Source organism: Phalacrocorax aristotelis, chromosome 13 (assembly GCF_949628215.1).
Source record: "Phalacrocorax aristotelis chromosome 13, bGulAri2.1, whole genome shotgun sequence".
In the NCBI taxonomy this organism is placed as follows: domain Eukaryota; kingdom Metazoa; phylum Chordata; class Aves; order Suliformes; family Phalacrocoracidae; genus Phalacrocorax; species Phalacrocorax aristotelis.
Window position 1 is genome coordinate 10,655,832 of NC_134288.1, and position 27,947 is coordinate 10,683,778.

At 43.4% G+C, this 27,947-nt stretch overlaps 1 protein-coding gene across 1 annotated transcript; it reads left to right on the top strand.

Annotated features, from left to right (window-relative positions):
• Positions 1-26,655, top strand: PRPF6 (pre-mRNA processing factor 6). The gene is made up of 21 exons (XM_075108444.1): positions 1-189; positions 1,070-1,238; positions 2,045-2,163; positions 2,809-2,887; positions 3,838-4,014; positions 5,934-6,089; positions 6,816-6,910; positions 7,644-7,800; positions 8,011-8,173; positions 11,077-11,195; positions 11,857-12,075; positions 13,727-13,849; positions 14,712-14,833; positions 15,975-16,113; positions 17,104-17,223; positions 18,434-18,610; positions 19,440-19,573; positions 20,065-20,156; positions 22,234-22,348; positions 24,376-24,502; positions 25,302-26,655. Exons 1-21 carry the CDS (start codon positions 119-121, stop codon positions 25,452-25,454), a joined length of 2,826 nt encoding a protein of 941 aa, XP_074964545.1. The 5' UTR covers positions 1-118; the 3' UTR covers positions 25,455-26,655.
• Positions 26,656-27,947: the final 1,292 nt, after the last annotated feature.

Below are 27,947 nucleotides of genomic sequence, written 5' to 3' on the forward strand. Positions count from 1 at the left end.
GGGAGCGGAAGTGCCGCGCGGCCCGCCCCGTTCTGCCCACCGTTTCCGCCACCGCCGCTCCCTCGGTTAGGTCCAGCGGTCCCGGTCTCTCGTCGCTGTCGTCGCCGTTACCGGCACCATGAACAAGAAGAAGAAACCGTTCCTGGGCATGCCCGCGCCCCTGGGCTACGTGCCGGGGCTGGGCCGCGGGTGAGGCGCTCCCCCGCGGACCCGGCCTAGGCCTCCCCCGCCCCGGCTCCCCCTCACGGCCCGTCCGCTCCCCTCCCGGGGCGCCCCTGGGCCCCGCTTCGCGCCCGCGCAGCTTTTCAGGTGTTATCCCTTCGAGGTGGTTCGCGTTGTTGCCCACATAGGCATGGTTTTATTTAAACGCGAACGTGGTACCGGGGATAAGTTCCTGGGTGCGTTAGACGCTGCTGGCTGGGAGGGGACTGTGTTTCTCCAGGTTTTGTAGCTGCGTATGGGCGTGGGGCCCCGTCAGGAGTCATTTAACCTCTGTGTTTGTGTGCTGGGAACAGCGAGAGGTGGGTTTTGGTGGCGGGTGGGCACCAGGAGTTGCCCTTTGCTGGGTGTGGGTTATGTTTGTTCTCCGATGGCTTGTTGGTGCCCTTACGCTGGGGTGATTCTTTCAACTGTGCCCTGGGGCGTGCTGTCCGGTTGAATGTGGGGTGTCTGAAGAGCCCTGGGCACCTTGTTCCTGCTCCAGGCCCCCACCCCATAGTGCCTCACAGCCTGCAGGATCAGTTTTTTTGCTGTGTCTAGCTGAGAGACACAGTTTAGAAGAGAAAGCACATCTTGGTACAGGATGGATATACAGATATACAGGTCTTGGTACATCACCTTGGTAAGCCAGGTGATTGCAGTGTCCTTGTATATAAGGTTCCCCTTATAAGAGGACAGTGTTTTCCCCCTAAGCTTTATGAGCAGTAGGGATGGGGACTGACTAATGCCATTCTTGCAAAAGAATGGTATTTTTATTGTCTGTTTTAAGTAGTAATTTTACCAGGCTGCCTGTGTAACAAACAGCGGGGTTTCAGCATGCTAAATAGCTGCTCCTGGTTTATCAACACAGAGCCACAGGTTTCACCACCCGCTCTGATATTGGCCCTGCACGTGATGCCAATGACCCCGTGGATGATCGTCATGCTCCGCCAGGGAAGAGAACTGTTGGGGATCAAATGAAAAAGAATCAGACGGCTGATGATGATGACGAAGATTTGAACGACACCAATTATGATGAGGTAATGAGAGTTTCATCATCCTGGAGATGTTATTTCCCAGATGGAAGAGGGGTGCTTTAGCTCCCTGCTGTCTTGCTACAAAACCCCATATTAGCTGAGGTTTCAAGGCCAGAATTTCCTGTAGTTGCTAGCAGCACTTCCTTTTTTCTTTTTTTTTAATTAAGACCTCATTATACATAATGGCACAGTGCTTGCAGATTTTTGTTGTGGCATTGATCCATGTATTGTGGTTTAATTATCTACGCAGACCTCTGAGAGGCTTGGGAAGAGATCCACAAACAAAATATTAGTTTAAGTACTTTGGGTGACGTATTTTGTGTTCTCCTGCACAAATAAAATCTAAGTTCCTGTGCTTTGACATGTATTTACCTTTATGTGACCTGTGTAGTCTCTTCTGTTTAAGTCCCACTTTGGTTAGTTAAATATTGTATCATTCTTTTTGGTTTCGGTAGTTTAAAAAAAAAGTGGTTAATGGAAGGAAATGGCCTTTCTATACTGGGATCTCATTTATTGCTTAATAGAAACAATTTTGAAAGAGAAGTGATTCTGAAGCAGTTTTGCTTTTGAAATGGTGTGGGAGAATAAACACTAGGGGTGGTAGAAGCAAGCTGCTTTTATTTAGGGATGTGTTAGTCTGATGCCATGTCGTTAGAAATAGCCTGCTCATGCATTTTCGTTGTTCTGCGTAGCTGTTGGCTGTAGCAGGAACATAACAGGAGCTTTAAACTGAGGATACTGCTTTTTTAACGCTTTTTAATGCTTTTTTTCCCCTCTCTCTCTCCCCCCTCCCACCCCCAAATTCTTAGTTCAATGGGTATGCTGGGAGTCTCTTCTCAAGCGGTCCCTATGAAAAAGATGATGAGGAAGCAGATGCTATTTATGCAGCTTTGGATAAGAGGATGGATGAACGCAGAAAAGAAAGAAGGTAGGATAAATTACAACACTGGTGTGGAGCATTTTCCAGTTAGTTTGTATTTTAAAGTTTTCCTCTATCTCTTCCATTTTCCAGTTTAGATTTAGTCCTTGTCTGCAGGGTACGTTTTCAGAAGTGTACGCAGTTTTTATTTGTTTTAGTGCCCTACCTTTGACCCTATGGCTCTAGTTTTAAGGACAGTGGGTATTTTGCACAACTTGGTCTGAGTGTTGATGTGGTTGAATTGCTTTGCTGTAGTTAATTAGGATTCACTGTAGGTCATTAAGATGATGTGGGGAAAGGCTGAGTGACTGATTTTGACATGTGGCTTACTGCACTGCACTCTGGAAATAGTTAGAAAAGTCACATAACACAGGTTTCTTGTAAACTGGTGAGTGTTACTTAACTTGTTAAAGTCACTACCTGGTCTGCAGGTAGGAGGACATTAGAGACTGAAGTTCACTAGGTTGGAGATAGACAATGTTATAATGTAAGAACAGCTATTTGGTAAGACATTGCTGTCATAAAGTTGATAATCTAAGCTTGGGAGATTATACCTTAGCTCTGATCAAACACATTTTTCTGTAATATCAACACATTGTTTAAAAACTTGCCAGGTGTTACTTTGAGCATAACCTCAGTACTCCTTTTCCTAAGGGAACAACGAGAAAAAGAGGAAATAGAAAAATACCGTATGGAACGACCCAAAATTCAGCAACAGTTCTCTGACTTGAAAGTAAGGAAAAAAATGTTGCCTGAAATGTGACTTTTATCTTTTTGACATATGGGCAGTGGATGAATGTTCTTCATTTCTTTGCTCAGATTTTGTGTGTTAGCAAACAAGTGCTCTGTTATTCTCCAGATTAAAATTACTTTCTGTTGAAAAATTAAGTAAACAGATATGAAGCTGGCATCTAGTGGTGCAGAAGATCATCTTGCTTTGAAGCTCTCTCAAGTAGTGCAGTATAATTTTCAGTCAGTTGCAGTTACACAGTTACAGACACTATAATTGGTAGTGCTGATTTAAATTGAAGCAGTGATGGAATCTGCATTAACTGCTAAAGCAATATTGTCTCTACCGATAGCGACGTTCACAGTTGCTTTCAGTTGATGGAAGCGGGTGTTTATAAGCTACTTTGCAGGGAGGTGGGAGAATACAGTCATTCTGCCTGTTGAGCACTTTTCTTGTGGATGTAAAAGGAAGTGAAATTTATGCAGGTTTTGATACCAGGCTTTTGTTTTGTGCTTTATTGTGCCTTCACATCAGTTCTTGAGAAGGTGCTACGCTTCTGTCTTTGAGGGACCGATAACTTGTTGGCACTGGAGCAGTAGCTGAGCAGGATCTCCTAACTCTAAATCTTCTTTTAAATAAAATTTATTATTTAAGCTGTTGTCTAATGATTAGTAATAAACCACTCAATGCTGCAGGCACAAAGGTTAATCTGTATATTTATAGCACTGAATTTAATAACAAAATTGATTTGGAATCTCAGCCTGGACTTAAAACTAAATTCTAATTAAAAGCATCTAATTCTTTTGTACACTGGATTAGAAAAGATCTGACCTTTGACCTTTAAGTGTTGGTCTTGAATTCTTTCAAGAAAAAAAAAATCTATCTAGGAAATAGAGGCATTAAAAAGAGCAAATTTCTACAGTAACTAATGACGACAACTCCTCTTTGAATAGCGGAAGCTAGCAGAGGTCACAGAAGAAGAGTGGCTGAGTATTCCAGAAGTTGGTGATGCCAGGAACAAGCGTCAGAGGAATCCTCGTTATGAGAAGCTGACTCCTGTACCCGACAGCTTCTTTGCAAAGCATTTACAGTCAGGGGAGAATCACACCTCTGTGGACCCACGCCAAACAGTGAGTAAACCTGGTGGAGATGTGATCCATACTTAGAGACAGGGGTTGAACTGTGCATTCATTAGTGGGATTTGGGAAAAAAGATACTTGACAAAAAACTTTGTGTAGTTTGTGAATCTGTCAAAGGAATTGCTGGATGTTAAATTCCTGTGCTTGCTGGAGCCTTTCAGTACCTATTACCAGACAAAACTCAAGGATAGACAGGGAAAGATTGGTTCTTGTGTTGAAAATGGAAGAAAGTGTTTCTTTTCCTTTTCTTTTGACTGTAGAATGGTGATAATGAGTCTTGGTGAGCATGACCACACCCATTACTGTTACAACAACATTTTGCAAAAATGGCACAGCAAATAAAGTTCAGTTTCATCTAATGGTTTGCTCAACCATGGAGCAATTTTTTAAAATTACCTGCTTTACAGTCAACTGAAAAGTAATTTAACTTGTTGCTACAAGGCAGCAGGCTCTGTTGTCATACAGTTAGAGAAGCTGACTGGCCTTGAACTGGCACCAGATGTCTGTGGGACTTCTTTGTAGATACTTCTGTTTAAATGTGTGAGGTTTAGATGCTTGTGGTTGAATTTTTCACTTTCTTCTTACTTATTTCACTGACTTGACTAAACTTGAGTAGTTACCTACAGATTTGCAAAACCTGTATGAGAAGTGTTTTGTGATTCAGGGAAGCCACTGTTTCAGACCTACATATGGGGTTTTAGTATCTCTGTCCTGCAGCCACTGGAGAAGAGCAGATCATACCACAGCATCCTCCTAGAGAAGCAGCAGCTCATGGCAGCTGTGCTCTTTGCTGGGTAAAAAATTGGCTGGATGGCTGAGCCCAGGGAGTTGTGAATGGAGCTAAATCCAGTTGGCAGCCAGTCACATGAGGTGTTCCCCAGGGCTCAGTTTTGGGGCCAGTCATGTTTAATATCTTTATCAATGATCTGGACAAGGGGATTGAGTGCACCCTCAGTAAGTTTGCAGATGGCACCAAATTGGGTGGGGGTGTTGATCTGCTTGAGGGTAGGAAGGGTCTGCAAGGGGTCTCGACAGGCTGGATCGATGGGCCGAGGCCAACTGTATGAGGTTCAACAAGGCCAAGTGCCGGGTCCTGCCCTTGGGTCACACCAACCCCAGGCAACGCTACAGGCCTGGGGCAGAGCGGCTGGAAAGTGCCCGGCGGAGAAGGCCCTGGAGGTGCTGGCTGACAGCTGGCTGGTCATGAGCCGGCAGTGCCCTGGTGGCCAAGGAGGCCAACAGCATCTGGCTTGTATCAGCAATAGTGTGGCCAGCAGGAGCCGGGCAGGGATGGGGCCCCTGTGCTCGGCCCTGGTGAGGCCCCACCTTGAATCCTGTGTTCAGTTTTGGGCCCCTCAGGACAAGAAGGACATTGAGGTGCTGGAGCGTGTCCAGAGAAGGACAGCGGGGCTGGGGCAGGGTCTGGTGCACAAGTCTGATGAGGAGCGGCTGAGGGAGCTGGGGGTGTTTAGCCTGGAGAAGAGGAGGCTGAGGGGAGACCTTATCGCTCTCTGCAAGTACCTGAAAGGAGGGTGTAGTGAGGTGGGTGGTCTCTTCTCCCAAGTCACTAGTGATAGGATGAGAGGAAATGGCTTGAAGCTGCATCAGGGGAGGTTTAGACTGGATATTAGGAAAAATTTCTTCACCGAAAGGGTTGTCAAGCGTTGGAAGAGGCTGCCCAGAGAGGTGGTGGAGTCACCATCCCTGGGGGTGTTCAAAAAAACCACGTAGAAGTGGTACTTCAGGGCATGGTTTAGGAGGTATGGGGGTGTTGGATTGACAATAGACTTGAGGATCTTAGAAGTCTTTTCCAATCTTAATGATTCTATGATTCTACGATCAGCCAACAGCCTGAATTTTTGAAATCTCAGAAGATAATATAGGAGTGCATCTCTCACTCTTGTTTTTAGCAATTTGGTGGATTGAATACTCCGTATCCAGGGGGCTTGAATACTCCATACCCAGGAGGAATGACACCAGGCTTAATGACACCTGGGACAGGAGAATTGGATATGAGGAAGATTGGCCAAGCCAGGAACACCTTGATGGATATGAGGCTAAGCCAGGTAAGGATGTTGGAAGGCAGGATCTGTCGTAGGTGCACCAGGGGTTGGTGTTGTGCTGTTATTTAAGACCTGAGTTTAGAAAAGTATTTAACTTCTTAACTTTAGCTCTCTTGGGTGTTAGAAGAAACAGCTCAGCTGTGAAATAATTTTGTACTACTCTCCAAATCATGCCCTCTACACAAATAGAATTTCCTGAGAAATAAGAGTTTGTCCCTGGAAGTCATGGTTGTTATAGGAGGACAGACTGCCCTGCTATACCAAAGGTGGACTTGAGGCAAACAGCACTGGTGGTTTTACCAAGGAAAGCATATATTCTATCCTGTGTAGGGATGCAGGACAAAATGCTGGAAAATAATGCTCTTTAATTATTTAATTAATTGTTGTTAACTTCTGTTATTTTTCATTGATTTTCCTATCTAAATCTGGTTTAAACTAAAGATGGGCTTTAGCTGGCAATGTTGCAAGACCTTTTGGTGACTGAAAGCCAAGCTGCTTGTTTTCTGGATTTTCAGTGGTACCAAATTTTTAACGTTAGTTGTGTATCTTAAAAGTGGGGGGAAAAAAGCTAATAAGCAAGGCATTGTGTTTTCTTCCTTCCTTGGCTTTGATAACATGAATGCCTAGGTTTCTTGTATAGCTGCAGTGTCTTTTCCAGTCTTTAATGTGCGCAGGCAGACTGTGGGGCTATGACTGGTGATTTCAGTAGTGCTGGCTTGACTTTCCCAGGTGTCGGACTCTGTGAGTGGCCAGACTGTAGTGGATCCGAAAGGATATTTGACAGACTTAAATTCGATGATTCCTACACATGGAGGAGATATCAAGTAAGTTTAAGAAGGATTAACTGATCTATCCTCTCAGTAATGGCTGTGATCCTGCATATGAGTGGAAATCTATCTGAGTGGGTAGCTTTTTGCTAGCGTTTCATTTGTAAAAAATGCTAGGTGAGTTTTTGAGGATGAATTCTTTTAACATGGCATGTGGTATAGTCTTTCCACTGATGTATTTAGCATCTGACCTGGATGCATCAATTGTGGGGATTGTTTCTATTCTATCCCTGGACTAAGGTGCCAGCGATGGCAGTGTGTGTGGCTGCCTGCCAGCCAGGAAATAACCTGGTTAATTGCACCTCTGTACTGCTAATTTAGGCTTGATTGACTGACCTCTGAAAACCTCTGTAACCTGAAGTTTGGCACCTGTTTCAAATAGAATTGCAATTTAAGTCAAAGTGATACGTGCAAAAGTTGATGCTAATACTTGACTTAAATCAATGCTTGTGCTTATCAGCTTCCAACTGCAAGTCCCCAGCTGTAGTTCCTAAAAACCTTACTTAAATACTTAACCAGTTTTCACTGTGATCTTGCTGTGTTAGTGTATATTTGTAAGCTTGTTTTGGTGGTATGTGATTTGTTTCACCCATATGGAAGCATTTGAGGTCGCAGTTACTGCGCATCTGAGTGTGGCTATGAAGAGCTGACTCTAAAGCACTTACTGATTCAGGAGAATTGTTTGTTCGCATGCTGAAAATTTTCCTGTCTGCCTTTCCTCCTCATTTAGTGATATCAAGAAAGCCCGCTTGCTCCTGAAATCTGTACGAGAGACCAATCCTCATCATCCGCCAGCCTGGATAGCATCGGCCCGACTGGAGGAGGTCACGGGCAAACTCCAAGTGGCTCGAAACCTCATCATGAAAGGAACAGAGATGTGCCCCAAGGTCAGAATTGCTTTGCTTCCCTGCTGATCCTTGCAGGACAGTAGGAAAAGGTTGTGGTAACAAACAGCATCATCTCTCTGTTAAGCTTGTATCAGGCTATATCTGAAACAGCTTCACTACCTGCAGTTTTAACAGTACACCTATTTAGGTACAAGCTCCAATTTCATTCTTGTTTTGATGTAAAGGAAGATTGTTTCTTTTTCCTGACAGAGTGAAGATGTTTGGTTAGAAGCTGCTCGTCTTCAGCCTGGGGATACAGCCAAGGCTGTTGTGGCTCAAGCTGTCCGCCACCTTCCACAGTCTGTTCGAATCTATATAAGAGCAGCAGAGCTGGAGACAGATATCCGTGCAAAGAAACGTGTCCTTAGGAAAGGTGAGAGCTTCTGCAGGGTTAGGGAGCAAAGTCTGTGTCCCTTTCTGTTTGTATTGCATTGTAAGTTCAAGATGCATCCATAAATTTAAGTGCTTTTTTTTTCTGCATCCTTGGTGAAAATACAGTTATTAATAATGTGTGCCTTAATGGTGGAACTTGCTGCTGTTGAGCCAGAGAGTAGAGTTGTTGAAGTATTTATTTGTAAAACATCCTTCAATGGAAATCTGCTGTTACTGAGCAATTACAAAATGACATTTCCCTTACCAAATCCAATTCCAACTTGATCACAGTTAGATAGGTAAATGAAAGCAATTTAAAATGATGTTCTAAGGAGAAAAGGGTGTTTTAACTATCACCTTGTGATACGTTTTGGAAAAGATACTGGACTCTGTGTTTTGAGTTCCAGCTTGTTGGTAACCTGTTGGAGACTGCAGTGATTCCTGGTGGAGGAGCTTGGGGTTCTCATATCACTGAGTCTGGTGGGCCTTGGGGTTTGCTTTACTGTAGCAAGTTCTGTGGTCTGGACAAACATTTTTTCACTGTGGTTCCTTCCTAAAACCTTACATCTTCTGTTGTATTGCACTTGGAGGCTTTCCTCTTCTGTGGAATTACTGACTTTTCCAAACAGTGATCTCTTTAGCAGCAGTTTGTTGTGTTGTCCTGAACCCAGGTCTTCCTCACAGGTTTGTAGTATTAATTCTCTGTTTATTTTAAGTTACTGTGCCTGTACCAGTAGAGATTAGATCCTTCATGACTATTGAATTGTATCAATTATAGCTCCTGACTTTAATCTAGACAGAGAAAAGGGTCTAGATTTAATACATTTACCAAATCAATGTGAAGCAGTCTACAGTATTGAATGGCTTGGCTTCAAAGGAAGTAAATTGCCTCCTGCCTTTTACTACTGCATACAAAATTGCGCATCTCTGGTGAAATGACCTCTACTGCATACGGATGAAAGGCAGTTAAAGGTTCCTGGGTTTGAAGTTGTAAGAGTTCTGAGTAGTTAATATCTGTAGCTTTTTTCTAATTTTCATTGGGTAAGCAGTACAGTGTGCTGTGCAGTGTTGCTCCTGTGATACTGTGTCCTTTTCAAGAGCAGTATTAGATGCTGAACAGAAAAACACTTTTAAATGAGCAGAAATAGATTCGAGTCCTGCTCGGATAGCAGAGTATCTTGATGAAAGCAGTGACTTGCGCATTAGGTACTGAGTTTTGCTTTAAATAATGTATTTGCAAAGAGAGGAACATCTTGCTTGAGTTTTTGGAACCACCTACTTAAACTCTGACAGAAATCTGTTAGTGGAATGGAACATAATTTATCATTCTCTTTACAATTTATGCCTGTTAACAGCTTCATAGTGTTCCTCTACTGCCTAGGGAACATCAGTAATATGATGCTTGGAGCTGTTTATATGTACAGCTATAATATAAGTGGTAGTTTAACCCATTATTTCTCCTAAAATAAGGAATACTGACTGCCAGGTAATGTCACTGAAGTGTGATCTTTCACAGTGTGTTTTTCTTGTCTGTTGGTTGTGTGCATTCCTAGCACCCAGCAGAATATCGAGTTTTTAAAGCCTCTCTGACTGGAGAGCCAGCAAGTTGAGTGTTTAAAATGCAACTTGAGGTATAAAAATTGAATGCTCTATCTACAAAAACATGTTCTGTCCTGCTGAGTGATGCTTTCAGCTTTTTTAGGCTGATACTATTCACTTAAATTCTTCAGAAAAATCTCCTGCTGTTGCAGACTCAAGGAGAAACAGTTAATGCCCAAATCCTCAGTGCACACTATGTGTAAATGCTCTGTGGATTTCTGTAGAGCTGGGATGTGCTCTGAAGTGGAGGCTCAGCATTCTGCCTCTGCCTTTGCAGGAGTACTTAAAGGAGCAGCCTTGCCTTGAAGCCTAGCTAGTTTCAAAGTAGGTTTAGATGCCTCTTCCCACACGTGGCCCTACAATTATGTTTGCTTTATTGAAGAAGGATGTGCTCAGTCCTCTGTTACAGCACACTTGTGTACAGTCACCATGGCAGCGATGAAACTACTACTGCAATGCAGCTAATAGGAGTAATCTGTGGTGTAAGCTGTCGTGACAAAAAGCTAAAAAAACATCCCCTTTGGCTTCTGAGTGTATCTTTAAGATATGAGGGTATGAAGAGACAGACTGAGAAAAGCTGTTTAGATTTTAATGTTTCAGACAGCACATGTAGGATAGTCTGCAGAGAACGCAGTTTCTGCCAGCAATAGCTAACTCTTGGACAAGATTAAGGAAGCCTCAAAGACTCTTAATTAGATGGAGCTCCTATCGGATTGCTGAAAGAACGCTCTGGATTCAGTGGCTTAGGATGTTAGTGTCAGCGATACCTAAAAGCTTTTATGCATCCTTTTGTTTTATTTTTGCACAGCAGGCCAATAACTTTTGGGGAAGCTAAACTGGGATCCCGTAAGCTGTCAGGAGATGCTTATGGGACAAGTAAATTGTGAAGGGACAGTTTCAACATCTAAGGAACGAGGTTGTGTTATTAGTATTGAAGATGCTCCTTTTTCGTAAAGGGAGACCCAGCATGATTAGGCTACCCAATTTTGAAGATCTTACATATGCTCATTTGCTGAGACTGGGGCCTTGTTCAGCTAGGTGTTTTACTAAAGAGGATGCAATTACAGCTTGTACAGAGAAAAAGCCCTTGGCTCTCCAAAACCTGTTTCCAATTAAAATTAAGATTTTTATTTTCTAAGTTCTTATTGAAGCAAGAGCTAATATAAGTACAGTTCCCTCCCTTCTCTCTTTCAGGAAATTTAATCTGTAATAGGACAAAGTTTTTAATATATCATCTTTAAAAAATAGAGGTCTCTTTGGAAAACTACTTTTGTCATGATTGACATAATTGTTTTGCCTCTCTAGCCCTTGAGCATGTTCCAAATTCAGTGCGTTTGTGGAAAGCAGCCGTGGAGTTAGAAGAACCTGAGGATGCCAGGATCATGCTGAGTCGGGCTGTGGAGTGCTGTCCAACTAGCGTTGAAGTAAGTTTTTAAAAAGTTGAATAAAGCAACCCCCTACACACCACTTTCGGTCGGTGGTAGAGCTTTGAAAATAAAAGGCAGAGTAAGTGCAGTCTGTGTTTTCTGCCACACACTTTATGCCACAGCGACAAGGGGGTGATGAGTAGTGGACTGTGCCTTTTTTTCTCCAGAGTTAATTGTCTGGTGGTCATTATATGCCTCATTTTCCTGTGTAATTGTTGCGTTAGTTATGCGAGTGTACTGCTGTGCCTGCTGTAGCCAATTAGCCATGTTCGCGTTCATGTTTAGTGCCTCGACAGTTGTGAAACAAGCGAACATATAGCCTGGGGAGTCTACAATAAAGTTGCTCATTTCTGGAATGCTGAACCAGAGTGTAATATTCAGCTGTTTAAAAGGTGATGTGGACAGAAAATATGAGTGCAGCAACGCAGCAAACGGAGATGATATCTTGAGGTGATTAGGGTTGAGCTTCAGACAGTAGTAGGCTGTGTTGCTACTATTTCTCCATTGGTATTCTGCAGCCTACTTATACGACTTGAGGACAATTGCCAACTAGTAGCAAGCAGCATAGAGCTGCTTATCTTTTTGGGCCGAACCTGCCATACGGCAGCATTGTCATCTCCTTGTTCTAATTTAAAATACATCTTTTATTGCTCTGCAGCTGTGGCTTGCACTGGCAAGGCTAGAGACATATGAGAATGCTCGTAAAGTCCTTAACAAAGCCCGTGAGAATATTCCAACGGATCGTCACATCTGGATTACTGCTGCCAAACTGGAGGAAGCCAATGGAAACACCCAGATGGTGGAGAAAATCATTGACAGAGCCATCACATCTCTTAGGGCTAACGGTGTGGAAATCAACAGAGAACAGTGGATACAGGTATTTGCTTGGTCTTTGTTAGAGACCCCAATGAACTCTTCAAGTTCTGTATGGAAGATACTTTCTTCATCTTTGATGCAAAATATTGTAGGGTGGAGTAGTTTTGCACTAGGCTTATCAGTGGAGATGCCTGTGTAAATACAAGAGGTGAAACTAAAAGGCTGAGGAGAGCCAAAGCCACAGTTAGGTGATGCACTGGGGTAACGTATTGCGTGTGTTGAGCTGAGGAATGTCTGGTTTACTTCTGTCTTGGAAGATAACCAACTTCAAGTTGAAGCAGCTGCTGCCTTAAGTAGAACAGAGGCTTTAAGCCTCCAGTGAAGGATTTATGTAATTTTTGCATATGTCTCTTTTGGATTAAAAGGTGTCTGTTTGCCAAAAAAGTCTTTGTCAGATAGTGTTGTAAGAATTCAATACAAATATTGCATAAGCAGCAGGCAGGAAGTATTCTGTTAGTCCTTTATTGGCTTGTAGTCCTGAGGCTGTGCGAAGTAGTCACAGCTGACATGTGGATCTGTGTTGTACAGTGACGTTTACAAAACGCAGCTTCTGTGGAAGTTCATCCCAGGTCGTTGTATTTTTGATGTCCTGTACTAGAAAAGTAGCAAAAGGTTGTAGGGATTTCCAGTGGTTTGGTCACATTCAAAAGCTGTGACGCTTCAGTTTCCTGAGTTAGTAAGACACTTCAAAGACTGTTGCCATCTAAATGGCTTGATGTCGAGGTTAAAAGAAACTGAATATGCACGGTGCTTTGTGTAAACATAAGTCCTTAAAGCAGTTTACTGCTAAAATCACTTACAGTGGGTCAAGGCAGCAAAATGTTCTTGGCACACTGCTTAAAAAAGTATCGATAATGAACAAAGTATTTAATGTTAAACGGATATCCTTGTTAACATCTAAAAGAATTAGAACTTTCTTTGCAGCAGTAAAACAATTAAAGGTTAATTTCAACTTCTGTTTAAAACACCACCACAGCCTCTGCATCATTGTCTTCGAGTTCCTTTTCAGTACTAAACTGTTCCATTCCTGTTACCTGATCAGAGGCCTTTTCAACAAGTTTAAGCAAGACACTCTTGGCTTTCCGAAAGCTTTGTATGTCAGAAAACTCCAGTTTTCCATATATGCTCTGGTGAGAGAGCCTTTATACCTTTATACCATTTAGACTGAACACCGGTTGAGGGTGTATTCATTTAAATTTAGTTATTGCTTAGCCTTTATTGAGGCTTAAGAATTAACCCAAAGCTGAAAGACAATTGGCAGTTTTGATGTTACAATTCTTCCTTCTCAAATTCTTTCAGTTTTTTTTTATTGGCCAGGTCCCTGCTTGGCCCAGCCCAGGGCAGGTCCGTGGAGCCGTAAGAGGAGACCTTTCAGTCTGGAAAGGTCACCCATTGTCACACTTACTCCTTTTCAGTGGATGCAGTTGACGTGCTCTGTTTCTTAACCAACTTCTGATTGATTCTGTGTACAACTATAGCACCTAACTTGTGGGTGTAAGCTCACTAGTTACTGTCAAGATATGTTTGGGTAATAAGATATTTTTAAAGTGGCAGTGACCCACAGGGTCTCTGCACATGAGGAGTTACTGTTGTGGAATCTAACTTCTTGTGCTGATTTCTCAAAATGAGGAGGGCTTTGCTTTTGTTTCCAGGATGCTGAGGAATGCGATAAAGCTGGAAGTGTGGCCACGTGCCAGGCAATCATGCGAGCTGTGATTGGGATTGGGATTGAGGAAGAAGATCGGAAACATACCTGGATGGAAGACGCTGACAGCGTACGTCTGGCTGTGATGATGATTTTTTTTGTTGGTTTTTTTTGTGTGTGTGTGTGTGTTTTTTTTTTTTTCTTTTATTGGAGGAAATTGAACTACAGTCTGGAAATTACTTTTTTTGTATAAGTGGAGGTGGATGTGATTCCCACAACATCTGTCTGTGTTTGGCCAGTCTGCCTTTCAGCAGGTTATTGTATGGTAGAGCTGTTTTCAGATTTGAATCTTTACTAAGCAAAATTTTATATTGTGATAGATTGGTTGCTGGGGTTTTTGTTTTGGGTGGATTTTTTTGTGTGTGTGATATCGACAGAGATTGAGATCTGGTTGAAGGAACTGGGAGTCGAGTTTTAAGGCATAGACACTGGACCTCAAGAGTTAATGTTAGACTGGATAAGGGAGTGGGTAAAGGTTTTACCAGGCTTTTTTTGCTTTAGGGTAGTAGTTTGAACATGCACTAAAAACTAAATTATATTTCAGCATGAGAAATGTCCACTTCACTGGCCTTGAATTGGGCTTACAGCAGCAGGGGGGCATATGCTGTGGGGCTTATAGTTTTGCTTTAAAAAAAGCAAACAAAGTGCAAACACGAGAGTGTTTACAATGGCTTGCTAAGTTTTCAAGCAGGCCTGTGTGTGTTGGTCTGAGTGAAAGGCCAGTGATCTTTGTGCTCTGATAGAGGGATGCTTGAAAACTTTCTCCCTGCTTTCTTTTAAAAAGCTGATAGTAACTGTTTCATGTAATGCCCCAATTCACATATTACTCTGCGTTATTGAGTTCTGTGTTGAATTATGCATGTGTAATTCTTTCTTGCACTTGATTTCAGTGCAACCCTAAACCGACTTAGTTCTGATCTGTTCTTCCTTAGTGTGTTGCTCATAATGCTCTGGAGTGTGCCCGAGCAATTTATGCCTATGCCTTACAAGTTTTCCCGAGCAAGAAGAGTGTGTGGCTGCGAGCAGCGTACTTTGAGAAGAACCATGGAACAAGGTACGTGTAGTACATAATCCTTGGGTGGAGGGGTTCATCCTTGTAACAGGGTGATAGACTGGGGGGTCGGAAAAGCTACAAGATGATCGCTGTGTGTTGCGTATGCAGAGTTAGTTTGGCTGGTGGAAACTGGCTGGCGTTGTTTGCTGGTCTGACCTTCTTTGTTACTGTTGTGGTCAGAACATCTTCAGTTTTTATGAAGTCATAAAAAATTTATTGGGAAAAAGGATTACTTGATTAAAATAGCTATGAACAGGCAAGGTAGGGACAGTCATCTTCAAGAGGCATTTCTAGAAAAAATTGGGAATACAAATCACCTAGAAATACAGCATGTGTTTCATTTAATTTTCATAGCTAAACTACTTCATCGCTGAAGTTGTCTAAGCATCTCTGGCGTTTCTGATTAAACATACTGTGAAGGTGTATCACATTCTGTATTAAGATTGGTGGTATAATCTCACAGTTCAGGCCTCTTGTTTTGAAGTTTATTCATTAAGCTTTACACATCTGAAACTTTCTGCCCAAAGTTTAGGATAAAGCAAACAATCTATGCAGTAGACAACTTATGCATGTGGAATCAGGCTTTATTAAAGCCAGCAAGGCTGTTGTATGGAAGGGACTGCAGATGCAGAGTTCTGCCTTGTTCAGGCCTTTTTTTTTTTTTTTTTGGAACAAGTATGTCTTTGCTTTTGATGTTGTTCTCTCATGTTTCCCAGTGGTGGCTGTCTTTTAAGCCCCTTGTTCCACCTGAAAAGTATATTTTCCGGATGAGAAAACATAATTCAGTAAGATCAAGCCAGCTTCATCTAATAATTCTGAAAAACTTCCTGTCTCAGTTCCTACTAAAGCTTGTTAAGAAGAATGGCTCTTTCCAAGACAAATGAGCTGTTTGTGTGCAGGGTCTTTCCGTAGAGGCTATCAAACAAAGGTGTCTGAACAATGAGCTGTTTGTGGAGAGCTGATTTCAGAACCCTTGTGAAAAAAGACCCCACCCTTTCCTTGTTATGAAACAACTTATCAAGGTTTACAACGTTGGACTTTGCAACAATATTTATAACATTGAGTGATAGTGGAAATGGTGTGTGAGAGCTTGCCTTTGGCAGTATTCTGAGTGATTGTAACTTGCTCTTTCTTGTCTCAGAGAATCCTTGGAGGCTCTTCTGCAGAGAGCTGTTGCTCACTGTCCTAAAGCAGAAGTGCTCTGGCTCATGGGAGCCAAATCGAAGTGGCTGGCAGGAGATGTCCCAGCAGCCAGAAGCATTTTGGCCCTGGCTTTCCAGGTGGGTATGTTAGACTTGTGTGACGGTGTTGAGTATGACAGGTAAAGATCACAGTAGGCTTTTTCTGTCAACACCTGATTCCTGCTGCCTTTCAAAATGATGGGGGCTTCCACTGTTCTTTGATTGTGTTATGGGGCAAAATGTTCTCCTGTAAAATCATGGCGAGCGGGAAACAAGAGTGTAGTACTACTCTTTTAGTAGTATCACAGCAGGTTCTGAGTTTGCAAACCATTAATTTTACTACCATGGCTCCCACCAACCCCAGTCATGGGTTAGAATCCCCTTGTGTCAGGTCATCCATCTCCTCAGTAAAAAGGGTAGTGATCGGCCCTGATTAATGAGGTTACTGTATTTACTTATGGCTTTGACCAAACCCACTAACCCACAGCAAAACGAAGGGAGTTGTCTGCTGGATGCTGAAAGAAAGATGGGCAGAGCAATACAGTTCTAACACTGGGAACGAGACTTAAAAGATAAGTGATAGCAAAACCAAATAACAGGTCCTGAGATGGAAGGTGAAAGATATTTACTTCCTAAATTTGTTCTTTGTGCTTTTTGTTACCATCCTGAAGACTCTTTGACATGGTTGCCACTGAAACGACTTTTCATTGGTGGAGCGTTCACAGACATCAGTTGGGAATTCAAGCTTTGTTTTTTTTGCTCAGGGATAATAAAATGAGGGTCTCGTCGTGTCAGACCCTGTGATCTTTTCAGTATTTAAACTGGAAGCTCAGAAGTTCAAGCATTAATGCTTTTCAACAATTGAGAAGCATCCAACTTCTAAACTGGCATATATCTGTGTTGCGCATCTGTTTTGGAGAATTTCTATAAACTTCAAAGGTCAAAGAAGGTTGGGAGGAGCTTGAACTGAAAAAAATCCTAGTGTGGATTGACAAAGCTCTGATTTCAATTTTAATCTGGATCAAACGAAAGATTAAATCTGCTGTTGATTCACTGTATACATTTGTCTGTCATTTTATGTTCTTGCAGGCCAACCCCAACAGCGAGGAGATCTGGCTGGCTGCCGTGAAGCTGGAGTCAGAAAACAATGAATATGAAAGAGCAAGGAGGCTGCTGGCAAAAGCTCGCAGCAGTGCCCCCACTGCAAGGGTAAGGATGTGTGAGGGGTGGAGAGGCTGAGACCTCTCTTGGCCACAGGGGAGTTGAGGCGGAAGGAGGAGTTCCTTCAGTTCTGTGGCCTTAGTGATTGACCAGATGGCTCCCTGCCATTGCCTTTTGCAGGCATGTGGCCTCTTTGCTGCAGCACTTCTCCAGCAAATTGCAACACAAAATCATGGCATGATGGGAAAAAAAGGCTAGGATCAAGTGAAGAGTTTCAGTTTTTTTACACAAATGGCTAAAGTCAGGAAATTCCCAGTTTAGAGCTGTTTGTATAAAGTTTGTGTTGCATAAAAGCATGTCTTGGAAAAAGAGAAAAAGTACTTTCACAGAAGACTTATTTGTGCTTCCTGTGCTAAAGACAGCTCTAGTCAAGTTTGTTGTTTAAAGTTACACTCTTTTGTTTATCTCTAGTTACTTCTGGTATGATAAACTTTTGTCAATTTTCAGCTGTTCATACAGAACCATTTTAACTTGTCCAAGTAAAAAAAGAGTTTGGTTTCCTCCCTGCCCACCTCCCCCACCCCCAAATTTGTGGTTCATCCTAGATCTTTTACACTGTCCTGTTCCTCTTCTGTCACTCAGGGAGCCTCTCCAGCTGGCAGCCAGGGCTGAAGCTCTGGTCTCAGACTTGATGCCTCTGTTGCGAAGTCATAGTTGGGGGAGTTTGGGAACGTAGAGGATGAGGATCAAAGAGTAGTAAACCAGCCTTTGGTCTATAATGTATTTCTCACAGCTGTAACTTCCATGTGTAGCTAAAAGAAAGGCATTTGGGGGCAGAGAAGTATATGTACCAGTGTGTAATTAGCAGAATAACTGTTGCGACTTGAAGCCATAAGTAAGAATAGGGGGTCTTGGTAGCTTGGATCTAAGGAGATCAGGCTGTGCTGATGAAGAAGGCTTCAATTTGTTAATTGGTTGTGCCCTTAAAGCTATGCTCTTTGTACAAATACTATAAAAATGTCAACTCTCTGCTAATAGGTGAGATACAGATTGGTCACACTGTTCCAACTCCTTTATATTTGCATTTACCTTTCTCATTGTTATCTGTTCCCACTGTTATTTAACCTTGATATTTTTTGTCTTCTTACTTAGTGTTAGCTAATCAATAACATTCTAATGAATGTGGGAACCCACTGCATTGACGGAGTAATGGGTTTTCAATGGCTGCTAGTGATAAACAGCTGGGGTTTGTTCTCAGGTCTTCATGAAGTCTGTGAAGTTAGAATGGGTGCTTGGGAACATTGCTGCAGCCCAGGAGCTTTGTGAGGAAGCCCTGAAGCACTATGAGGACTTCCCCAAACTGTGGATGATGAAGGGACAAATTGAGGAACAAAAGGAGCTGGTAGAGAAAGCGCGGGAGGCTTATAACCAAGGGGTAAGATGTATGTTACTGAAAGTCTGCTTTGTGCTTCTGACGTGGAGAGATGTCTGTCTTTGAATCAGAATGGAGAGGGCTCTGTCCCAGACTAACCGGAGAGATAATTTCTATTCTTTCTGTTGTTGGTTAAAACAATAACAAAACAATGAAAATTAGGACCTTGAAATAAGAAGCAAGAATTTATCTTACCCAGTATCCATGTGCAATATTCGCTTGCTTGCTTGACTCCTCGCTGGTTGGAAAAAAAGTCATTGCACAATAATTCTCTAAGACCTGTAAAGACTCAATGCAGAACTCTTAAAAGAGAAGCTTCCTAACGAGCTCTTAGATACACACAGTAAAAGGAGGTGGCCTGCAAAGCACTCCTGTCTCTTTTAAATGGAAATCGGTGTCCTTGGGTATGAATGCTTCTGAATCTTGTCAGCTGTGAAAGTAATATGGAAGCAGGTTTCTGCCAGTGTCAACTTCCCCGGCTTCAGAGGCAGTCTGTTTCCTGCACGCTCTGTTGCTGTGGTTTGGTTATATATATGAGCCCTCCATTTCCACATGAAGATGTGTTATTAAGGGAGGTGTATTCTTTTTCTTGCTACTGGGATAGCTCAGTCACAGCTGATTTACCTAACTGATTTGGATATAGGAGAAACTTGACTTCTGTACTGTTCTGTAAGACTAACAGGAGAAATTTGAGTGATGTAATCAACTTTGTCTCTCTTCATCTAAACTCTACAGGAGGATGTAGGGAGGGAAGTTATTTTCTATAGGGGTTAAGATTAAGATCTTTTTAAATCTACATGTTTCCTTTTTTTTTTTTAAAAAAAAAAAACAGTTGAAAAAGTGTCCCCATTCCATACCCCTGTGGCTTTTGCTGTCCAGGCTGGAGGAGAAAGTTGGGCAGTTGACTAGAGCAAGAGCCATCTTGGAAAAGTCTCGCCTAAAGAATCCAAAGAATCCAGATCTCTGGTGAGTTGCATAGGAATTAACTGAATTTGGGCTACAAAGCCAAATGCATTCTTCAGGCCAGCTATGTTACGTCTTCTCAGCCATTTGAGCCTGGAGCTTATGACCATGGCCATCCTAGAGCTTCTTCTGGACTAACAACTTTTTCTGAATGCCAGAAATGCTTTGGTGATCCTGGCTAGTATGTAGCTACTCTAAAGAGCTGGGGGCTAGTTATGTCTGTATTGATAGTTGTAGTCCATGGAGCATGAAAACCCAGGGATCTTTAATTTCTGTTATAGTCCCTTTTTCAGATTGTTTTTGATCTAGGCCATTACGGATTAAAGGTCATGTTTATTTTTAGACAGAGGAATGGGAGGGTGTCAGTCACATACACATATTCAGAATACAGGCAAATGTTTGCAATTTCCAGTGACCTTCATGTGACTTGCCGTTTGCTTCTGCATAGTGAATATGTTGTCATAAATATTGTCACTGAGTCTTTTCCTTACCAGGTTGGAGTCTGTGCGATTAGAGTACAGAGCTGGCTTAAAGAATATTGCAAATACTCTGATGGCCAAGGCCTTGCAAGAATGCCCCAATTCAGGTGAGCTGGATCTCATTTCTATCTTAAACATGGTTATTTTGCCCAATTGATAATGGCACATATTTTTCCAAGATGTCCTTTCTGGCCAGGTCTCAAAATAATATGTTTTGGAGAGGTGTCAATCTGCAAATGAAATGTTGAGGGTCTTTGTGAATAATCCCAGTTGCTTTGTGCTATCTTGCACCAGAGAGGTCACGGGTTGGTGTTCGTTCTGTTTCGCTGCAGTATCCAGTATATTTTTGGGTCTGTGGTCCACAGTTTGTTCCCAGCTTTCCTGGGAAAGCATCTTGGATGTGGCTGGCTTTTTTCTGAAGCTGGTAGAAGTCTGCCAAGGTTTAAAACTGATTAAAGAATCTTGAGTGTTTGTAGTTAGGAAGTTCAGTGGAAAAAGAATGGGTTTTTCCCCGTCTCGTTGGAGAACAGCTGGCGTTGGGACTCTTCCTGTTGTTGGTTTGCCTGCACTGGTTGCACTATAACTTTGTGCTTAACTTATGCTGGCAGCAAATTTCAGTAACAGTCGTGATTAGGGGATCATGTACAATGAATGTTTAGTCCTGGTTTTTGATTATTTTAACTCATTTAAGAAAAGGCTAATAGGTCATATAATATAAGTCAATTGGTTCTAAGCAGCAGTGGAAAGATTTGCCTCTTGGGATGGGAGGAGAAAGTGCATAACGCTTCCCTATTTTTTGACAGAATTGCGGGAAGGCTTAATTATTTAAACATGTTGACGTCTTTGGAGACAAGATGTCACATAACTACAAAATGTAGTAGTCTACTGCAGGGCAAGCCTTTTTAGCTTGCCTTCAGGCTGAGTTTTGAAAGGTGTTTAACTGGCGGCTACTTAAGTCCCGGTGAAATAACTGAGAATTAAGTGCCTTTTATGACATGGTAAACTCCATGCAAGCCGCTCACCATGCGAGTGGGTCAACAAAGCAATGCCACCCAAATCCCATTTTGTTTTGTGAATGACCTAATGCTTAATGAGTGCCACCACAGGCTTTTTTATAGGATCTGCCTGTTGCTATGAAATGGGCAGCAGGATCTCAGTTTTTGTTTAAATAAAATCTCTTCCAACTCCATCTTAAAACTCTACAAACCAGAATAAAAGCCTGCAGGAATTAGCTCATTGGATACCTACAGTCATGTAAACCAGAGACTTATGTCCTTCGATGGCCCAGTTGATTCCTGGTTGCTTATGGCTGATGTAGGCAGGCTGCACAAAGAGTAAAATTGAAATATGATGCTGTTTGTGTCCTCAGCAGGCCTGAAAGTAGGGGCCTGAAAAATGTGGTTTGACCCTATATATAAAGAGCAAGAAGGGAAGAGTTCTGCTCCAGTCTGTCACACAAGCCACCAAAGCTTGTGTACCCCACTGTGCAGTTTATGGGAAGCGAGAGCACTTTGATAGAGTCCTGGCAGACATGAGCTTTCAGGCTTTGCTTTGAAGTGATCAGCAGGTATGGTTGGCTGACATGAGAAACCGAAGATTTCATGCTCCTCTGAGCATATTTCCTTTCTTGCTTTTGGCAGTGAAAGGAACTAGGGATTAAACCTGGCTTTCCTGGACCTACTCTGTCCTTCATTGTACGTGTGGAAAGCCAGCATCAATAAGATCATGGTGCTCTCTGGCACCCTTGAAACTGCTTCCAAACGGTGTACTTTGCACCTTCTGGGACGACTTCTGCCACTGCAGTTTCCCATTCAGACACCTGTATATCTTTCACTTTTGAAATGCCAATTTGCCCGCCCCTGTTCCACTGCTTGCAGCGTCTCATCTGAAAGGCACGAGCTCTGGGTTAGCGCACAGTGGCATAAGGAGTGCTGGAGCTGCAGCAGGGTTATGGTACAGAGACGTTCAGAACTGAAGGTCCAGCATGGTGTGCACGCTAGCTAAAAATTGAGAACTGAACGAGGTATCCGCACAGAGTGATCTGGGATGAGGTTGGGGCACAGATAACCACCAGGGTGGGGGCAGTAGTGCTGCTAGCGTTAGGGAGCACTGGCCTGATGACAGGATGGGGAGGGTTAATCTTGGAAATAATGCTAAACGATCTTCCTACTTGACTTGATTAAGGAATCCTGTGGTCAGAGGCAATTTTCCTTGAAGCGCGACCACAACGAAAGACCAAGAGTGTGGATGCTCTCAAGAAGTGTGAACATGACCCACATGTCCTGCTGGCTGTGGCCAAGTGAGTTCCTGCACTTGATGTAGTAAAAATACCTGTTTCTGTGTGTGGCTGCATCCCTGATGAAACACTGCACTCAAGCACGACTATGTGATTCTGGCTGCAGCAGCTCTAATAAGCCTTAAAGCAAGTAACAGCTCTCAAGCTGTCTCCTAGTAACTGTGCAAATCTCTCCCTTGATTCAAGGCAGGGGGTGTCAACCTGTCCTCAAGCTGTTCTGGTGGGCCTGGGACTGTGGAACAGATGACAATACATTCACACGGAGTCCTTTTTCAGTGCTGGATATTGGCACTCTGAAAATTGCTTTGTGCCCTGTGAAAGGGATTTTGGTGTGCTTTCGGTGAACTAGGCTTAATTAAGTTTTTTAGGATATGTTTTAAGTATTTGTGAAGACAGGGACAATTTCTGCTGGTTATTTTTCAAATTTTTATGTGACTGACTCTATTCTTCATCTTTCCTCTCTATCTTAGATTCTGTCAGATTTTTTTTAATCCTGAGCTAAATTCTGTGCTGTTGTAGTCTTCTCCCCTCCTGAATTTCTACTATGTCAGTTTTCTTCAATTGCAGCCCTTCGTGGAATGCAGACTGCCAGTCACTCTGTAGTTTGCTTCTCTGAAATGGGAAGATAGTCTGCTAGGAATTGTTGTCTTGTCTAGATTGAGTTGTGAGGCTTCCAGTTAGGAAAAACCGCTATCAGAATTGACTCACGCCATATCCCTTCTAATCTGACATGCGAACAGCTCTACAGCAGTCGTGATTGGAACAAACTTCCTTTTCTTCCCTTGTGAATACCAGAAGAGGTTAATGCAGGAAGCATTTTGCCCAACCAGTTGCCCAATTCTTTCACAACTCTTTTTATAAGCCAAAGAAAACTGTAGGATATACTCCAGTGACTGCAACACTGGGTTCGGCCAGATAATGACAGCTGACTTGTTCAGCTTTAGCAGCAAGTGAGAAAAATGTTAACTTTTGCTTTATGGAAACTGTTGCCAGGCCCCTTCTGGTGCAACCTCAGCCAGTTTAGCAGCTAATCCCAACACAAACAGCTTCCACCTCCCAACACGACTTGCATGTAGGTACAGTAATACCGTAGTGTCACACATCTGTGAAAAACTTGTGTTAAATGTGTTGCTGACACTGCCTGCAGGTGTTGAGCCTCTGCTATCATTGCTCATGCTCTTTTAAATCACAGTTTATTTAACATGGAACAATCAAGAGTATTATAGGGCTTAAAAACAATCACATAAACTGTATAATTTTATGACTGGCTAAGCTCTTTATGAGGGATGGCTGTCTGATTTGATAAAGACCTTACTAGCTCAAATGAACTCTTTAATACCAAGGAGTGAAACCAAGAGACTGTTGACTCAGCTGGTTAATTACTGGGGAGAAATTTCAGAATTCACGAGTACCTTTATGAAATGGCAGCAGTTGGGCTGGGTGCCAGGCTGGGATTTGAGTGTGGAAGCTTACGTGCTCACCTTTCCTTGTAAAGTGGAGCTGACAAGGTAGGTCTGCTCCACTAGAGCGTGCTTTGAGGATGTGAATGTGTGACTGTACACAGCCATGGCTGCAGGAATGTGCATGCAATTTTCAGCTTTTAGAAGTTATTTAATAGTTAGATGCTAAAGTTGACTTGAAATATTAAGAAATTGGAGAAGAGGAAATTAGATGTAGGCATATGATCCTGTCTCTTTCTACACCAAATCTGGAACAGCAGAATTAAGCAATTGAGTTAGCAAAGGTTGAGCACTCCCTTCTCAGGAGTGTCTGTGTCTTCCCAGGGCTAAGTTAGCCTGCTTCACTGCAGGGAGAGTGGAAAGGAAGCAGTGGATGTTCTTTTCAGTCCTCTCATGTCTCTTCCCTTCCCAGAGGAAGGACAGTCAGCATATGCCTGCAAAATCTGTTGTTTCCTCCTTGGGAGAGCAAAGAATTGAAGTATCTGTGGAGCCTTCAAGTCAGAGTGCTTGCAGGTTGGCATATTCCTCTAACGAGGCTATTTGCTGACTCGCTTTTGCTTTTCTCAACAGGCTGTTCTGGAGTGAGCGTAAAATAACCAAGGCCAGAGAATGGTTCCACCGCACAGTGAAGATTGACTCTGACCTGGGGGACGCCTGGGCTTTCTTTTACAAATTTGAGCTCCAGCACGGCACAGAGGTGAGTGTGTGCCTGGGAACAGGGAGCTGGGGAAGACAGCAGGAATCCCTGGCTGACGTTCGTTACTCAGTCCCAGGGATTGCTGCAGCACTCGGCTGAGCACGCTGCCGCCTGTGTGGCTCGCAGATGAGGCTACAGCTGTCACGCCTGGTCGTGAATGAGCATGAACAGGCCTGTGTGGTGGTTTTTAAAAGGCTCTGTCATTAGCTGAGCTGTCTTTCAGGCTGCTTTGCTGTCCACAGTCATGCTAGTTCGTGCAAAAGTCTGTGAAATCAATCTTCCTTCTGTAAAATGCAAACTTTCTCATAGGAGATTTTTCCTGTAATTGCGATGCTGGGTTGGTGTAACTAGTCCCGTTTCTTCACAAGTGTCAAGTCCAGGTTGCACGTGAACACAGCCAGTGGAACAGTCTGTTCTAATCTCTTATGGCAGTTTTTACTGCCTGACATTGCTGAAATGATGGGAGTGTTTATCTTCTGACTTTAGAGAGACCTCTCACTTAACAGATCTCGTGCAGGCGGTAATGCAAAGGAAGTTTTTGCTGCAGTTTCTCTGGTGTAGCCAAAACTTGCTTGACTGTAATTCGACCACTTTGTTCAGCAAGGCAGGAGAGTTGCTGCCAGTGGCTTTTGACTCAGGCTTCAATACTGCCTTTAAAAAAAGAAAACTAAACAAAAAACCCACCATAAGCTTTGCAAGAGTATTTGAATCAGGGAGGGGATTGTTAAATTTTTGGCTACGTGCTGGAACAAACCAGGGCATTAAGAGACCGGCAAACTGTCATTTCTCTTTCTCATAGGAACAACAAGAAGAGGTGAGGAAGCGCTGTGAGAATGCTGAACCTCGCCATGGAGAGCTCTGGTGTGATGTCTCCAAGGACATAGAGAATTGGCAGAAAAAGATCGGAGAGATTCTTGTGCTTGTGGCAGCCAAGCTTAAAAATACCTTCTAGAGCATGCTGGCTTCAGCTGCGTTAGTCATCTCTGTAGGACTTGTCTGCTTACCTGCTTTTGGTGCGTTCACCCTCGCAGTGGCACAGATTTCAGAGGACAGGAGATTGGTGGTGATATGAAAGATCTTTCTTCCAGAACAAAGCGCTGCTTCCTTCTCTTCCCAGTGAATAGCGCTCTTGGCTCACACAACCCGGTCATCAGCTTCTGCAGCACATCTGAACGTTGTTGCTGGTGTCATGTAGGAGAGACGAGCAGCCTTGTGAGGCTCCGTTGGCATTTTCATTTCGATGCCTGAATCCCCCTTGTAAATACAAGCTTTAATTAGTGCTGGTATGGATTCTGATGATTAGCAGTCCCTCTGGTTTCTTCCCTAGCATGCATTCCCATCCTGTCCTGTCCCCTTTGTGCAGTTTCTTTAGTGTTTGGCCCATCTGATGCTGGTTCCTTGTCAGCGGATCTGGTTTGCTGCTGTTTGAATACACTGAACATCCCCGGAGGAGATAAGTGGAGTTCTGCTGGGGGAAGACCAGCAGCCAAGGGGAAGGGCTGAGCTGGCCCCTCTTTTTTTAGTTTTTTGTTACAAGCCTGGTTTAGTTTGGTCTCCTCTGCTGGCAAACTGCGGCACAACTCAGAAGTATTCCTCAAACCTGAGCAGATGGAGCATTCAGTGAAATTCAAAAGTGTATTTTTAGAGACCTTTTCCTCGATTTTTAAAATGTGTATAGTATAACCTTATTCTTTTTAGGTGTCTGATTTCATTAAGCACAGTGGTATTTTAAAGTAACGAGGCAAAATCCAGCAATCCCTGAAGGCCCTTTTGAAGGAACAACCTTTATTTAGAGCTGTGAGAGACTGTGCACATTTACAGGGCAACTTCTTTCAGTGGGGATATTTGGGACGACTCTCTTCAAGTGCAGATGGAAAAAAGCAAATTCATGATGGGAAAAGCTTTGTGGTTGGGACCCTTTATAAGCTGTCTTCAATTTTCTACACTTGTGATCTGTATTATTTTGACCCCCAAAACCCTGACTTTCCTGTGATAGTTGAATGGAAAGCCGGGATGTCGTTCATATTAGGGTATAGCACAAGTATCCAGGTCTGTGTATGTGCATTATATAATGTACTTAGTTGGAGGACAAGAGCCCTTACCGCTTGTTTGGACAACATGTATGAAATACAGCTTGTTTTTTTGTCTCCTTATGTTCTCTTTGAATGTGGGTCTTGCCTTTTGCCTCTGACTGGGAAGAGTGGGTCTGATAGCAGAAACCTTTGAAGTTATCAGGCTCCTACCACTCTGGGAACATATCTGCCAGCGGTGGTTACACCAAGTTTTGCTACAGACTTTTGCCAAAAAGGCCGGGAAGCCTGTCTTTTAACACTGAGGTGGGAACAGCTGGTCTTGAAGCAAAAGCCTGGGGGGTTTTTTTGGTTTATAACAAACTCTTATGCTTTCTGTTGACTAGCTGGTGAAAGTGGGTGAAGCTGCATTTTCATTAAGGAGGGTGTAGATCACGGATGTCCCATGGAGTTGTAGTTTCCCAAAGGTGAGTGAGAGGTGTTGGGAGTTAAGAGGCTCTTGCCCAGAGATTTCCTGCCATGGCTGGCATCCTTCATATATGTGGGCTTAAGCAAAGGGGGAGGGAGGAGAGTTTGGGGAGGGGAATGGAGACATCACTCTTACGAAAAGGAGAGGGTAGACATATGGGAAGGGTCCATGGCTGGACAAGGATTTCAAGACTGAGCCAGAAACTGCAGGAGAAAAAAAGCTGAAAAATAGTTTTTGATGCGTGCTGTCCTTCAGCCCCTCGTGCTTCTCACATGCCTTTGCTTTTCCTCCATAATGTGAATTGTGTAAGTGCTCGGACATGGGGACTGTATCCCGCTTCTCTGGGAAGGGAACACAGCGTTTTGGTTGCTGTGGCGCTTCCTAGCGTAGTGATGTGCTTGGGAAAGCTGGGTGCAGGGGGTATGTAAATTCCTCTGCCCTGTGGTGCTCTCGCTTGGTGGCTGTGGAATTGAGACGGGGAGGGACAGTTGGGACCGCAGTGGCATGGCTTTTCTCGCTGGAGAGACTCCTGACTCGTTACAAGTGTTGGGAGCATCTTTCTTGAGCCAAATGCTGTGTGTGCACCCACTGACCAGGATCTGTGCTTCCCCTGCCCCTTGCTCAGGTGGCAGCACCACCTCCCTTCACGGTTTGTTGGGGAAGGCTACCCAAGAGCCCTGGGATTGAGAACGCGGGGGAAGGACTTGATGGGGAGTTGCGCCTTGTGGGCGGTGAAAGAAGAGTTTGTTTCCCAGCGCTGCACACAGAGGTGTGCTGGAAACCCGGGGCAAGGGGAGCAGAGCTGGGTGCTGCACCGTGTCCTCACAGCACCAGCTCCTGCTGCCACCTGCTCCTTGTGCCTGTGGCTTCCCTGTCCCTTGGCCCAGGGGGGTTACGTTGCTCGGCTTAGGGTTTTTAGATAAAAGGGGCCATCAATCTTAGAGCC

What these genes read in the sequence shown, in the direction of transcription:
- PRPF6 (XM_075108444.1), top strand. Translation starts at nt 119, where the DNA reads ATGAACAAGAAGAAGAAACCGTTCCTGGGCATGCCCGCGCCCCTGGGC. An exon ending in GAACGCAGAAAAGAAAGAAG is followed by an intron (nt 2,164 to 2,808) that starts GTAGGATAAATT and finishes CCTTTTCCTAAG; the next exon opens with GGAACAACGAGAAAAAGAGG. An exon ending in GCAAGAATGCCCCAATTCAG is followed by an intron (nt 20,157 to 22,233) that starts GTGAGCTGGATC and finishes GACTTGATTAAG; the next exon opens with GAATCCTGTGGTCAGAGGCA.